Genomic DNA, 13255 nt, shown 5'->3' on the forward strand with positions numbered 1-13255 from the left:
GGACGTTGTCCTGTTGGAAGGAACCTTCACCCCAGTCTGAGGTCCTGAGCACTGATTCTGGAGCAGGTTTTCATCAAGGATCTCTCTGTACTTTGCTCTGTTCATCTTTGTCTCGATCCTGACTAGACTCCCAGTCGCTGCCTCTGAAAAACATCCCCACAGCACGATGCTGCCACCACCATGCTTCACCATAGGAATGGTGACAGGTTTCCTCCAGACGTGACACTTGGCATTCAGCCCAAAGAGTTCAATCTTGGTTTAATCAGACCAGAGAATCTTGTTTCTCATTGTCTGAGAGTCTTTAGGTGCCTTTTGACAAACTCCAAGCGGGCTGTCATGTGCCTGTTTCTGAAGAGTGGCTTCCGTCTGGCCACTCTACCATAAAGGCCTGATTGGTGGAGTGCTGCAGAGATGGTTGTCCTTCTGAAAGGTTCTCCCATCTCTACAGAGGAACTCTAGAGCTCTGGCAGAGTGACCATCAGGTTGTTGGTCACCTCCCTGACCAAGGCCCTTCTCCTCCGATTGCTCAGTTTGGCCGGGCGGCCAGCTCTAGGAAGGAGTCTTGGTGGGTCCAAACTTCCCTTTTAGAATGGAGGCCACCGTGTTCTTGTGGGTCATCAAAGCTGCAGATTCTTTTTTGTACCCTTCCCCAGATCTGTGCCTCGACACAATCTTGTCTCGGAGCTCTATGAATTCCTTCGACCTCATGGCTTTGTTTTTGCTTTGACATGCACTGTCAACTGCGGGACCTTATATAGACAGGTGTGTGCCTTTCCAAATAATGTCCAATCAATTGAATTTACCACAGGTGGACTCCAATCAAGTTGTAGAAAGATCTCAAGGATGATCAATGGAAACAGGATGCACCTGAGCTCAATTGAGTCTCATAGCGAAGGGTCTGAATACATACGTAAATAATGTATTTTTTTTTTCATGAGTGTCCAAAAATGTCTCAAAACCTGTTTTCACTGTCATTATGGGGTATTGTGTATAGATTGCTGAGGATTTTTATTTAATCCATTTTAGAACAAGGCTGTAATGTAACAAAATGTGGAAAAAGTCAAGGGGTCTGAATACTTTCCAAAGGCACTATTTTAATTTACTCAATCTCGGGCTTTATCTCAAAACACAATGAATACAGGCCATGACAACACATTACATAGCCATTTTATTTAAATTGAATCAGCCTTTTACGGTAATAATTTATAAAATCATACAAAATGTTTCAACAAAAACAATACACAATTGTCAGTTCTCAAGTCGACAGACATTTCTTTGCACTCCCTTTTCAGTTACACCATTCCATTTCCTTATTAAACAGCAGATAGCCTCCTATGATACAGTATATTCACAAATATTGAAAGTTCCCTTGAAAGTAGATTCATGCACACAACCTGGCTCACTGAAATCAAACAGAAAGGAAAAGACCCACAACAGCAGTAACTGTTAACCTGTCACCAAATGTCCAACCTTTTGGCAGGCTACTAAAGCAGGCTGAGTTGTGAAGCACGCCTTGACTTCACAGTTGCTACTGTATGCCTTCATCCTGACCGGTGCCAACCCAAAAGTAAATGAAAGTCTACAGAGTAAATAAGGCAGCAGCCGCACCTCTCCAGTTTTCCTCTCATAGTGGTAGAGGCTGCTCCATCAGCGGAGAGCGTGGTGAGGCTGTGGTCAGGCCACAGAAAATGGATTTAGTTTGTATGTGTGCGCGTGTGTGTGTGGGGCGCCAGAAGAGCTTTCCCAAATATTAATGATACATTTCGATAACTCCCATCAGTTACAGACTACAAACTTGCTATGCTGGGTAGCCATTCTGAGTTCAAGTCGCCATCTATTTTGCAACTACAAGCATTTGAGGCTCATTATTACTCTTATTCATCCTGCAACATAACATAACAACATGATACAGCACTAGTTTATCATGACAGTACAGTATTAGCATACTAGTTGTCCAGCCTTTCCATATGAATGGTTAGGCAGGAGGGCTTTGAGGCTGAGCAGTGACTGTGACAGTCTTCTGTGTTGTGGTGGTGGTGAGGGGGAGCAAGGCTGATAAGCTGCTAGTTGAAGTCCAGGCAGAGTAATAACAGGGTAGATTGACGCCATAGCCTCCATTTCCAGGCTTTCTCACGTTTGTTGGGAAACAACAGCCGTGCGATGATTGAGACTTACGAGTATGGTGATGGGAGACTAATGAGGCCATGGTCTCAGAGGCCTGAGGGATTCCTTAGCCTGACCCGTAGAGGGTCTGGGGCTCCGCAGGCACCTCTCTCTGGTTCCTACTGCCAGGCTGGCTCACTGCACACAGCATGCTGAGGGGGGCAAGCGTCGACAGACGTGTTAGAGTCTGCATTATCATCATATAGACATGGCTTACCTCAGTACTGATCTGTGAGTAGATTTCTGTTGAGTAATTAAGATTTCCAATGTATTCAATACACATGGCAATAAAAAGGTATAATGGCTGTATTACTGTCCTGTATTATGGGACAAGCTCAGAGACTGAGGCTGTGTACCAAATGGCACCCTACTCCCGCATAGCTCACTACTTTTGACCGGGCTGAACTATGTATGGAATAGGGTGGCATTTAGGATACAGATTGAGAGCATTAGGCCTAGACTTTACTGCTTTGTTTGTAGTTAGCGTAGTAGTAGTTTAAGGTCACCAGCCAGACAGTCTTGGGCGTTGCTGTGACCCCTCCAGCTGGAGAGCTGCCAACATGACATGGCTGACTGTGGCCGCAATGTGTTAAAATAACAGCAACGTAACAAGCCATGTTCATGAAACCTGAATCTGTTCCAAATTCATTGAACCCCCTTCGAACATAATTCCTCTGGAATTTCTAACTCGAAACAGGATATTGTCTGGCTCTACTATATATCAACTAACTCCCTCCCTCGCAGCTAGTGTGCATGTTGTCCATGGGTGTGCATGTGTATGTGTTATGCATGTGTTGTGACTGGGGGGGGGGTTCTTCTCCTTGGTTAGAGCCAAGTCTCACTTTCACAAGGTGGGTTTTATAAGAGGTCAGAGGGCAGAGCAGCCCAGCGCTGTGCAGGACTGAGCTGAAATCAAAGATCCAGACGCTCCAACGGGGAGGCCAGCATGGTAAGAGAACGGCTTGTGTTTAACTAGTGGAAAAACCTCCACTGAAGGGAAATTTCATTACAGCTTCAGGCGGCCAATTTTCACTTAACCCCTGGTATATCCCACTGACCAGTCTGCTTAGCTGCAAGCCCCTCTGCTGGGACGTTCTGTGACACACACCCCTACACCAGCACGTACACAATATCTAATGGGAAATGTGAATACTATGCTACCCTCACAGGAATACTCACAACTTCTCACAGATTCTGATAGAGGCTCTCTATCCATTGACACATCTTTTTGGGTCTCCAGCATCTGAAAGACACAAAAAGATGATACGACTCAAAATCATGGGCCACAATGTTTGCTTGGGATTAAAGACACTGAGATACAAATACAAACATACAGGGTTTATATCTACTAAAAAGTCAAGTCATCGCTATTCCTACCTTGATCTGTTCTTTGAGGTATTCAGCTCTGGTCATTAGGCTCTTGATCTGCAAAGTGAGAGGTGGTGTTTAGTATGTAATCCATCCAGTCATCCACATTCTCCTTTCTATAACGTCTGGTGATGGTGATGATGAGGGTAGACTAAGGTGGATGGCTTCCTATAATGACCCTTTAAAAGACAGATCTGTTGTGGTAGAATAATCATCCTGACCGAGACAAAGGCGGCTGCATCCACCCAGACTCCCAACATTATATATCATAGTAACCTCAGCACCAAGGCTGTAATACTAGCAAATTACACCCAAAGTAAGATTACAGCTGTAAAATAAAATGTATTAACCTTCCAACTAGTTCAAGGCTGGTGTTCTTACAGTTGAAGTCAGAAGTTTACATACACCTTAGCCAAATACATTTAAACTTAGTTTTTCACAATTCCTGACATTTAATCCTAGTACAAATTCCCTGTCTTAGGTCAGTTAGGATCACCACTTTATTTTAAGAATGTGAAATGTCAGAATAATAGCAAAGAGAATGATTAATTTCAGCTTTTATTTCTTTCATCAAGTTTACATACACTCAATTACTATTTGGGAGCATTGCCTTTAAATTGTTTAACTTGGGTCAAACGTTTCGGGTCGCCTTCCACAAGCTTCCCACAGTAAGTTGGGTGAATTTTGGCCCATTCCTCCCGACAGAGCTGGTGTAACTGAGTCAGGTTTGTAGGCCTCCTTGCACGCACACGCTTTTTCAGTTCTGCCCACAAATGTTCTATAGGATTGAGGGCAGGGCTTTGTGATGGCCACTCCAATACCTTGACTTTGTTGTCCTTAAGCCATTTTGCCACAACTTTGTAAGTACGATTGGGGTCATTGTCCATTTGGAGACCCATTTGCGACTAAGCTTTAACTTCCTGACTGATGTCTTGAGATATTGCTTCAATATATCCACATCATTTTCCTGCCTCATGATGCCATCTATTTTGTGAAGTGCACCAGTCCCTCCTGCAGCAGGGCACCCCCACAACATGATGCTGCCACCCCGTACTTCACGGTTGGGATGGTGTTCTTCGGCTTGCAAGCCACCCCCTTTCTCCTCCAAACATAACGATGGTCATTATGGCCATACAGTTCTATTTTTGTTTCATCAGACCAGAGGACATTTCCCCAAAAAGCACAATCTTTGTCCCCATGTGCAGTTGCAAACCATAGTCTGGCTTTTTTATGGCGGTTTTGGAGCAGTGGCTTCTTCCTTGCTGAGCGGCCTTTCAGGTTATGTCGATATAGGACTCGTTTTACTGTGGATATAGATACTTTTGTACCCATTTCCTCCAGCATCTTCACAAGGTCCTTTGCTGTTGTTCTGGGATTTATTTGCACTTTCGCACCAAAGTACGTTCATCTCTAGGAGACAGAACGCGTCTCCTTCCTGAGCGGTATGACGGCTGCATGGTGTTTATACTGGCATACTATTGTTTGTACAGATGAACATGGTACCTTCAGGCGTTTGGAAATTGCTCCCAAGGATGAACCCGAGTTGTGGAGGTCTACATTTTTGTTCTGAGGTCTTGGCTGATTTCTTTGGATTTTCCCATGATGTCAAGCAAAGAGGCACTGAGTTTGAAGGTAGGCCTTGAAATACATCCACAGGTACACCTCCAATTGACTCAAATGATGTCAATTAGACTATCAGAAGCTTCTAAAGCCATGACATCATTTTCTGGAATTTTCCAAGCTGTTTAAAAGGCACAGTCAACTTAGTGTATGTAAACTTCTGACCCACTGGAATTGTGATACAGTGAATTATAAGTGAAATAATCTGTCTGTAAACAATTGTTGGAAAAATTACTTACGTCATGCACAAAGTAGATGTCCTAACCGACTTGCCAAAGCGATAGTTTGTTAACAAGAAATTTGTGGAGTGGTTGAAAAATAGTTTTAATGACTAAGTGTATGTAACCGTGTAAACTTCCGACTTCAACTGTATATGATAAGCCCAGGCATATTGAACTGGGAAATACAGCCCTGAGTTAAGAAAGGCTGAACTGTGCTCAAGAGATGAACCAACACACATGGAGACCATTCCTAGCTGCAGTCGGGGCTCTTTGTGTTCTCACACACATGCTTTCGATCTGCAGTCCTCCCCAGCGTTCGATTATTACAGCCGCATCTGAATTTACTTAAGCCAAGCGCCCATAAAACTTCAAATAGGGAGGTCTATGAGCCCAGCTTTAAATCTCTCTCCCTCTGGGGTTTGTTGTTGAAACATTGTTGTGTGTTGTTGACCTGGTTGCTTGCAAAACAAATGCTCAATGCTACACCAAACTGCAGTGGATACCATTATAGTGTCATATGACTGATATATATGTACACCAAACTGCAGTGGATACCATTATAGTGTCATATGACTGATATACATGTACACCAAACTGCAGTGGATACCATTATAGTGTCATATGACTGATATATATGTACACCAAACTGCAGTGGATACCATTATAGTGTCATATGACTGATATACATGTACACCAAACTGCAGTGGATACCATTATAGTGTCATATGACTGATATACATGTACACCAAACTGCAGTGGATACCATTATAGTGTCATATGACTGATATACATGTACACCAAACTGCAGTGGATACCATTATAGTGTCATATGACTGATATATATGTACACCAAACTGCAGTGGATACCATTATAGTGTCATATGACTGATATACATGTACACCAAACTGCAGTGGATACCATTATAGTGTCATATGACTGATATATATGTACACCAAACTGCAGTGGATACCATTATAGTGTCATATGACTGATATATATGTACACCAAACTGCAGTGGATACCATTATAGTGTCATATGACTGATATATATGTACACCAAACTGCAGTGGATACCATTATAGTGTCATATGACTGATATACATGTACACCAAACTGCAGTGGATACCATTATAGTGTCATATGACTGATATACATGTACACCAAACTGCAGTGGATACCATTATAGTGTCATATGACTGATATACATGTACACCAAACTGCAGTGGATACCATTATAGTGTCATATGACTGATATACATGTACACCAAACTGCAGTGGATACCATTATAGTGTCATATGACTGATATACATGTACACCAAACTGCAGTGGATACCATTATAGTGTCATATGACTGATATACATGTACACCAAACTGCAGTGGATACCATTATAGTGTCATATGACTGATATATATGTACACCAAACTGCAGTGGATACCATTATAGTGTCATATGACTGATATACATGTACACCAAACTGCAGTGTCACTGATCTATTACGTTCGTAGCTTTTATTCAGGGAAACATTCAGGTGACTTCCAGAGAATGCTCTTGGGTGTTGTGTCCCAGATATAGCTGTGCTTGTTTGGTCTCAGAGACCTGTGTGTGTGGGTGTGTGTGTGTGTGTGTGTGTGTGTGTCTTCAGGTGCTCTATGTGCTGTTACGGTGAGCACTGAACCAGGTGCCTCCTCACCCCCTTACCTCACATTCTCACCTAAACCCTCTCATCCATCTCACCCCCAGTAACTCACCTAAACCCTCTCATCCACCTCACCCCCAGTAACTCACCTAAACCCTCTCATCCATCTCACCCCCAGTAACTCACCTAAACCCTCTCATCCAACCTCACCCCCAGTAACTCACCTAAACCCTCTCATCCAACCTCACCCCCAGTAACTCACCTAAACCCTCTCATCCAACCTCACCCCCAGTAACTCACCTAAACCCTCTCATCCACCTCACCCCCAGTAACTCACCTAAACCCTCTCATCCACCTCACCCCCAGTAACTCACCTAAACCCTCTCATCCACCTCACCCCCAGTAACTCACCTAAACCCTCTCATCCACCTCACCCCCAGTAACTCACCTAAACCCTCTCATCCAACCTCACCCCCAGTAACTCACCTAAACCCTCTCATCCACCTCACCCCCAGTAACTCACCTAAACCCTCTCATCCACCTCACCCCCAGTAACTCACCTAAACCCTCTCATCCACCTCACCCCCAGTAACTCACCTAAACCCTCTCATCCTCCTCACCCCCAGTAACTCACCTAAACCCTCTCATCCACCTCACCCCCAGTAACTCACCTAAACCCTCTCATCCACCTCACCCCCAGTAACTCACCTCACCGTGGAGCAGCTCTCTCCGGCGCCCCTGGGCTTCAGCTGGAAGACAGACATAGAGGGGGAGGAGAGGGAGAAAGAGAAGGAAGGAGGGAGGGTGGAGAGAATAGAAAGAGATGGATCACTGCTCTCCCAGTCACCATGTTTGCACAAGAGAGGGTAATTTACCGAGCCAGTTTGGTTGTGATAGCCCACTGAGGCTCAGGGGGAACCCTTGAAACTGAAGCAGCCTTTCTTCAATTAGCCTGCCTGAGGAGGAGAGGGGACCAGTTCTCCAGCAGCAAGGCATTCTGGGAAGGGAACATAATCAACCAAAGGCTATAGCGACACAAAAGGGACAATGTTTTCTCCCACAATCCCCCTGGTCTCGCTGACGTGCCACGGTCCCGATCCCCCTGATCCATCAGGAGATGATTTAACGACTCAAGCCGTCTCTTCTCTATTAAGACAGACAACAGTTTTTATTTGTTTCCAGTGTGTAATAACATTGAGAAATGGACTGTTGGGCTCTCAATGGGAACCAGATGGCAGCGAGCAGCTCTATACCACACACAGGGCGCTGGCACCAGGTCTCATCCACAGCTCAAAGCCACATCTGGCTCCAGCTCCACCATCATCATCCCCATCCCGCCCGCCTGCCTCGCCTCCGCCATTAGAACCATCTCCCACATGAGGTCATGTGGAGTCAGGGCTAATAGAGACCAGGCCACAGCCTAGAGGAGTCTAGTCCACATACAGACACTGAGCCAGAGCAGAGGCAGCCAGAGCGCCGAGGAGAGGAGACCATTATGGGCCACCACTGCCACCGTCTCTTTAATAACAATAACAGTCAGCCAAAGCTGAGGGCTGGAGACACAGCAGACACTCAGGGCAGGCTCTGCTGCGGTCTCTGATGTAATAGGCTCTTAATTCTGGAGATTGAATTACTGTGTTACTCCCGGACTCCCCGCAGGGTTGTAAAATCACACCTGTGTTTATTAGAGTCCATGCAGCAGACGCTGTATGTGGCATAGATGACTGACTCATTGTTTTCCCCATCTAAAAGGACTAATATAGTCTATGTGGGATTTTCAGTGAGCAGACCTTACCTGCCAGGGCTAGCAGTAGTTCTCCCAGACTCTGCTGGTACAGAGCCAGTGTATCATGATCCTCTATCCCATTCTCCTCCTGGAATGGAATACAAGTGTGTTATGAAAAGGAAAGACGTCCCACTATGGTATAGTAGTCCACTCTCAAGAAAGCCCCCAGATCCCATAACTACAGCGGTAGCCTTCAATCCATCCTGCTGTAGACAGCATCTACAAGCCACTACCACCCTCCCAGCTCTCTCACTCCTCTCTGGTAGTCTCCCCAGAGCTCCATCATCATGCCCTGCCCTGCTCATGGTACCCAGTCCCCTCAGCTTACCATGGCGATGGCTGTAGATGCCAGCTCCAGAGCAGCCAGCACCCGTGGTTGGTCCCGGGACATCTCTGAGAGGGGGACAGACAGAGAGTAAGGGTTGGACCAGAGGCCTTCTCAGAACATCTCCTCTAGGTACTTATCAATACCCAGTTACACTTGATAATGTGCTCCTTCTGAGTCTTATGAATGTGTTATCAAGTCCTTACGAAGGTTCCCTTCAAATAAAGTAGGGTTTAAATTAGGTCCTCTATACAAGGGTCATGAAATATGCTATCCATTTACATTACATTTACATTTTTACTATCCATGATGTACAACGGGTAAAGTTAGCTGTATTACCTCTCAGGATGTCTCTGGTGGACTTGAACTGCTCAAAGCAGAGGCTGTTGTCTGCAGACACCAGAGCTTTCAGCTCCTCTGCCCTGGACACGTACTGACTAACCTGCAGGAGGGTTTTTTATTGCTGTCATTCACTTCATTCTATGATGTCATCCATAGCATGTGTTTTTCATCCATGCCATATGTTATTCATTTTATTCAAATAATTTCAGTCCAGCCTTTGGGGTATGAAAATACAATAGACCAAATATACTTTGTGTACTCTGTACCTTTTGCCTGAGGGCATCTTTACGCAGTCTGTCTGTCTCATCTGGAAAGAGGAAAGAAGATACATTTCTTAGACAGTTACCAATAGTGTTCTGATTATGTCATCTCCAGTTCTGTGAGCTTGTATCACGTTTCAGTTGATGTTGGACTGTGGTACGGAATTAGACATTATATAGATGAGAGAACTGAGAGAAGTTGTGATTGTGGCAGGAAGGGGCTGTGCATGCTGCTCTTACAGTGAATGGCAGGGACAAAGTGCTCCAGTGCGCTGCAGTACAGAGACAGAGCAGCTGATCTATCCCCCTCCTGGTCCTTCTGAACAGCTTTCAGGACCAGATCCTTCTGCAAGAGGAGACAGACAGCGCGTCACACCAACACATCTAGCTGTCTCTCACACACCCGCATGCACCCGAACACACACACACACCGCTTTCCCCAGGCTCTCTGCGTTGGGCATGTGCTCGAGGTCCACCCAGGGGTGGGAGAAGAACTGAGTGAAGGTGAGGCGGGTGTCAGGGTCCCTGTCCAGCAGCCGCAGCAGTAAGTCCCTGCAGTTCCTGGACACTCTGGCCCCTGCAGGCAGCTGAGACACACAACACAACCAGAGAACCACAATGTTTTTATAAGAAGTTGCAAAACATACATTGTGTTATCCTTGATGATTTTAAATGCAACGTTTCCACTTGTGGCTGGAGTTATATTTTTTTTAATTGTCTAATAGATATAATTTATCTTCCAACTATTACACTCTGTCCTGACCACTGGATTGAGGAGGAGACTGTAGACCCCACTCCAGCACAGGAGTGTCCCTTCCAATAAGAAAGCACTGCGAGATAAGGTTTATTGAGCAAGCGTGCCACCCTGTGGTGGCAAATATACTCACAGGGGAAAGAATGATTCCTCTAACAGCAGTCACAGAATGAACAATCATTGCTACCACACATTTCCTTAGATAGATGTAACAGAGCTTACCTCGATGGGCTTGTCACTGCGGATCTTCTCCTCCAGTTCAGCATAGGATCTGGAGGCAAATGGCGCCCGGCCAAATAGTGTCTCTACATACAGAAGAAAGAACAAATACATGATAAGAGTAAGTGAGAAAGCAATATAAACTTAAACCATCTTTGGCATTCAAAGCGGTAACGTTGTAGTTTGATGTCACTGAAATGTCTGGTTTGTGCTTAAGAGAGCATAGAGTGTTCTATTTAATCTTACCATATAGGATGACTCCCACAGACCAGAGGTCGACCCTGGAGTCATACTGCCGTCGACACACCATCTCAGGGGCCATGTAGAGAGGAGAGCCCCTCAGAGCACTCTGCTCATCCCACGGAGACATGTAACTCGCAAAGCCAAAATCTGACAACAGCATAGGGCAAAAATGTTTCAGTGCAAAGTGCACTAGACTAGTCTCAGTCAAGACTGTGATACACCTGGTAATACTTGGAGCAGCATTACAAAATCCTCTAATGCATAATTTAGTGGTGCATTTTAAATGTCCCAACTGAAAAGTGCAGAGACAGTGCCACCAATAACCTCTGGCATATTGGCACAGCTATGATTTATATCACAGTCCCATGGTGATGAAATGCAAGAGATGAATAAAGATAGAAATGTGACCATAAGGAATACTGTATGTAAGTGTGATTGTGGCACTTGCCAGTGTGCTGTACCTGCTAGTTTAAGGACAGAACCACTGAGCAGAATGTTCTGGGGTTTCAGGTCCAGATGGGAGATGTTATGATTATGGAGAAACTGAAGAGCGCAGGCTGTTTTCAGACATGTAGCAAGAGAAGAGAGAGTGCCTTATTGGTGTTGGTCCCACCATTTTTTGTTACATGTATACTTTGACAATGTAAGTAATTTAACTTGCCACGTCAATAGTCTAAAGAATTGAATTGATTTGAGTGGGAGAGAGAAAGAGAGTGGTAGAGAGAGAGAGAGAACTGCTCAACATCATTAAATAGTGCTCTAAATAATGTAGGTTACTTATACCTAAAGCACCACTGACTCTGGTGTGACTCACCTATCTGCTGCAGGAAGAGCCGAGCCACCCTCTCAGGTAGCATGCGCCTACTGTGGATGAAACGGGACAGGTCCCCACCAGAACACCACTCCAGGATCAGATAGATGTTCTCACTGTCCCACTGACCAATGGCAGAGAACAGGATTAGACTCAATTCACTCAGACAAGGATATGAAATGTAGCCTGCTGAGTCCCAGATCAGTTTGTGCTGTCTTGGCTGACAAGCAATGTGGGAGTCAGGTTAGCCTGTATGAAATGTACTTATATGAGTGGGGATGGGCTGATTAAATATTAAACTGATTGTAAACCTGGAAGTCCTTCAGCTGAACAATGTGAGGGTGGCGAACAGTTTTCAGGATCTCTATCTCAGTCAGCAGGTTCTCCATAGACACCTTGTTCAGACTCTTCTTCCCAACCACCTTCACTGCCACCACCTCCCTGTTGTCCCCCTGCACACACAGATCCAGTAGACTGAACAATGCTCTAGTCCGGGACATGACATCAGTTTGGAAGCCAGGCTACACGGCCAGTCTCAAAACTCTCATTTCTATTAAGGAAGTTGCTACTATTTACTTGTATTGTTTATGCAAGTAGTTGTGCTTATAGGCTAGCTAACTCGGTCTACAACGAATGGCGTACCTTTCTGTAGGCTTTGTAAACTGTCGCATAGGTGCCACTGCCCAGCCTCTCTGTGAGAATGAAATCAGCCAGTTTCGGTGGGGCGAAGCTCGAAGCCATGATGATGATGTTCACAGTTGCTGTGGACCCCTTCACTGCTGCAAAGTGCACTAGAACATATATAGAGGAAGTTAGTCTCTTTCATTCAATTATAGCTACAAAAGCAATGCTTAACGTCACATCTGACCAGACTGGAGTGAAACAGGAACGTCTACAATAATGGCTGGTGCAGCTAGGTGCTAGCTAGTACAGTACTACAGAAGATATATATTGAGTTGACTTGCTGCTACCTAGCAAGCAATTATTTTTAAACTCAGCCCATCTTCTATACTTCTCAGAAATGTGAATATTTAGACAAATATTTACCGTCATTCAAGTATAAATACTGCCGAATTTGCAGAATGATTCTTCTTCTTCAAAGTTGTATTGACAGACTACACCTATTGGTGTATTGCCGCCGCCACCTACTGTACAGGGTATTGAAACCAAAAATATTTCAATTTCTGGAAAGGGGCCGACATAAAACAAAAATATAACAACCATCCCACTCCTTCAGTTACATTCAAATCACATCCATACACAGACTCCGGTGCATGTGAGTTGCAGAATGATTGTTTACATTGCTAGCTAGCTCCACTGTGAACGTGCTGTCGTTGTCAGCTGGTCAAAACACGACGACAAGTAGATGCTCCAAACCATGGCACTTTTTTATACTGCCCTCTACCGGTTTGATATTTAATACTCGGCCTTATCTGTAAAGGCAATCCAGAGAAGACAATCTCACATTTATTGAAATAGTATTTATTGAATTTATTGAAATCA

General features: G+C 44.8%; 1 protein-coding gene across 2 annotated transcripts; it reads right to left on the reverse strand.

The window, feature by feature from the left end:
- Positions 1–1155: 1155 nt before the first annotated feature.
- On the reverse strand, positions 1156–13132 carry LOC106562348 (serine/threonine-protein kinase ULK3). Of its 2 annotated transcripts, XM_014127171.2 has the most exons (18): positions 13053–13132; positions 12800–12900; positions 12395–12543; positions 12064–12204; positions 11756–11876; positions 11403–11498; positions 10945–11088; positions 10702–10784; positions 10157–10312; positions 9966–10071; positions 9732–9772; positions 9463–9565; positions 9127–9191; positions 8808–8886; positions 7721–7761; positions 3541–3588; positions 3343–3406; positions 1156–2315 (listed from the first exon to the last, which is right to left on the reverse strand). In XM_014127171.2, exons 3-18 carry the CDS (start codon positions 12491–12493, stop codon positions 2299–2301), a joined length of 1404 nt encoding a protein of 467 aa, XP_013982646.1. In that variant the 5' UTR covers positions 12494–12543; positions 12800–12900; positions 13053–13132; the 3' UTR covers positions 1156–2298. The 2 variants fall into 2 exon arrangements, with proteins under 2 accessions (XP_013982646.1, XP_013982648.1); XM_014127173.3 differs by lacking the exon at positions 10157–10312 and having other exon boundaries at positions 12800–13114.
- Positions 13133–13255: the final 123 nt, after the last annotated feature.

Source organism: Salmo salar, chromosome 11 (genome assembly GCF_965601325.2).
Source record: "Salmo salar chromosome 11, fSalSal1, whole genome shotgun sequence".
NCBI lineage: Eukaryota > Metazoa > Chordata > Actinopteri > Salmoniformes > Salmonidae > Salmo > Salmo salar.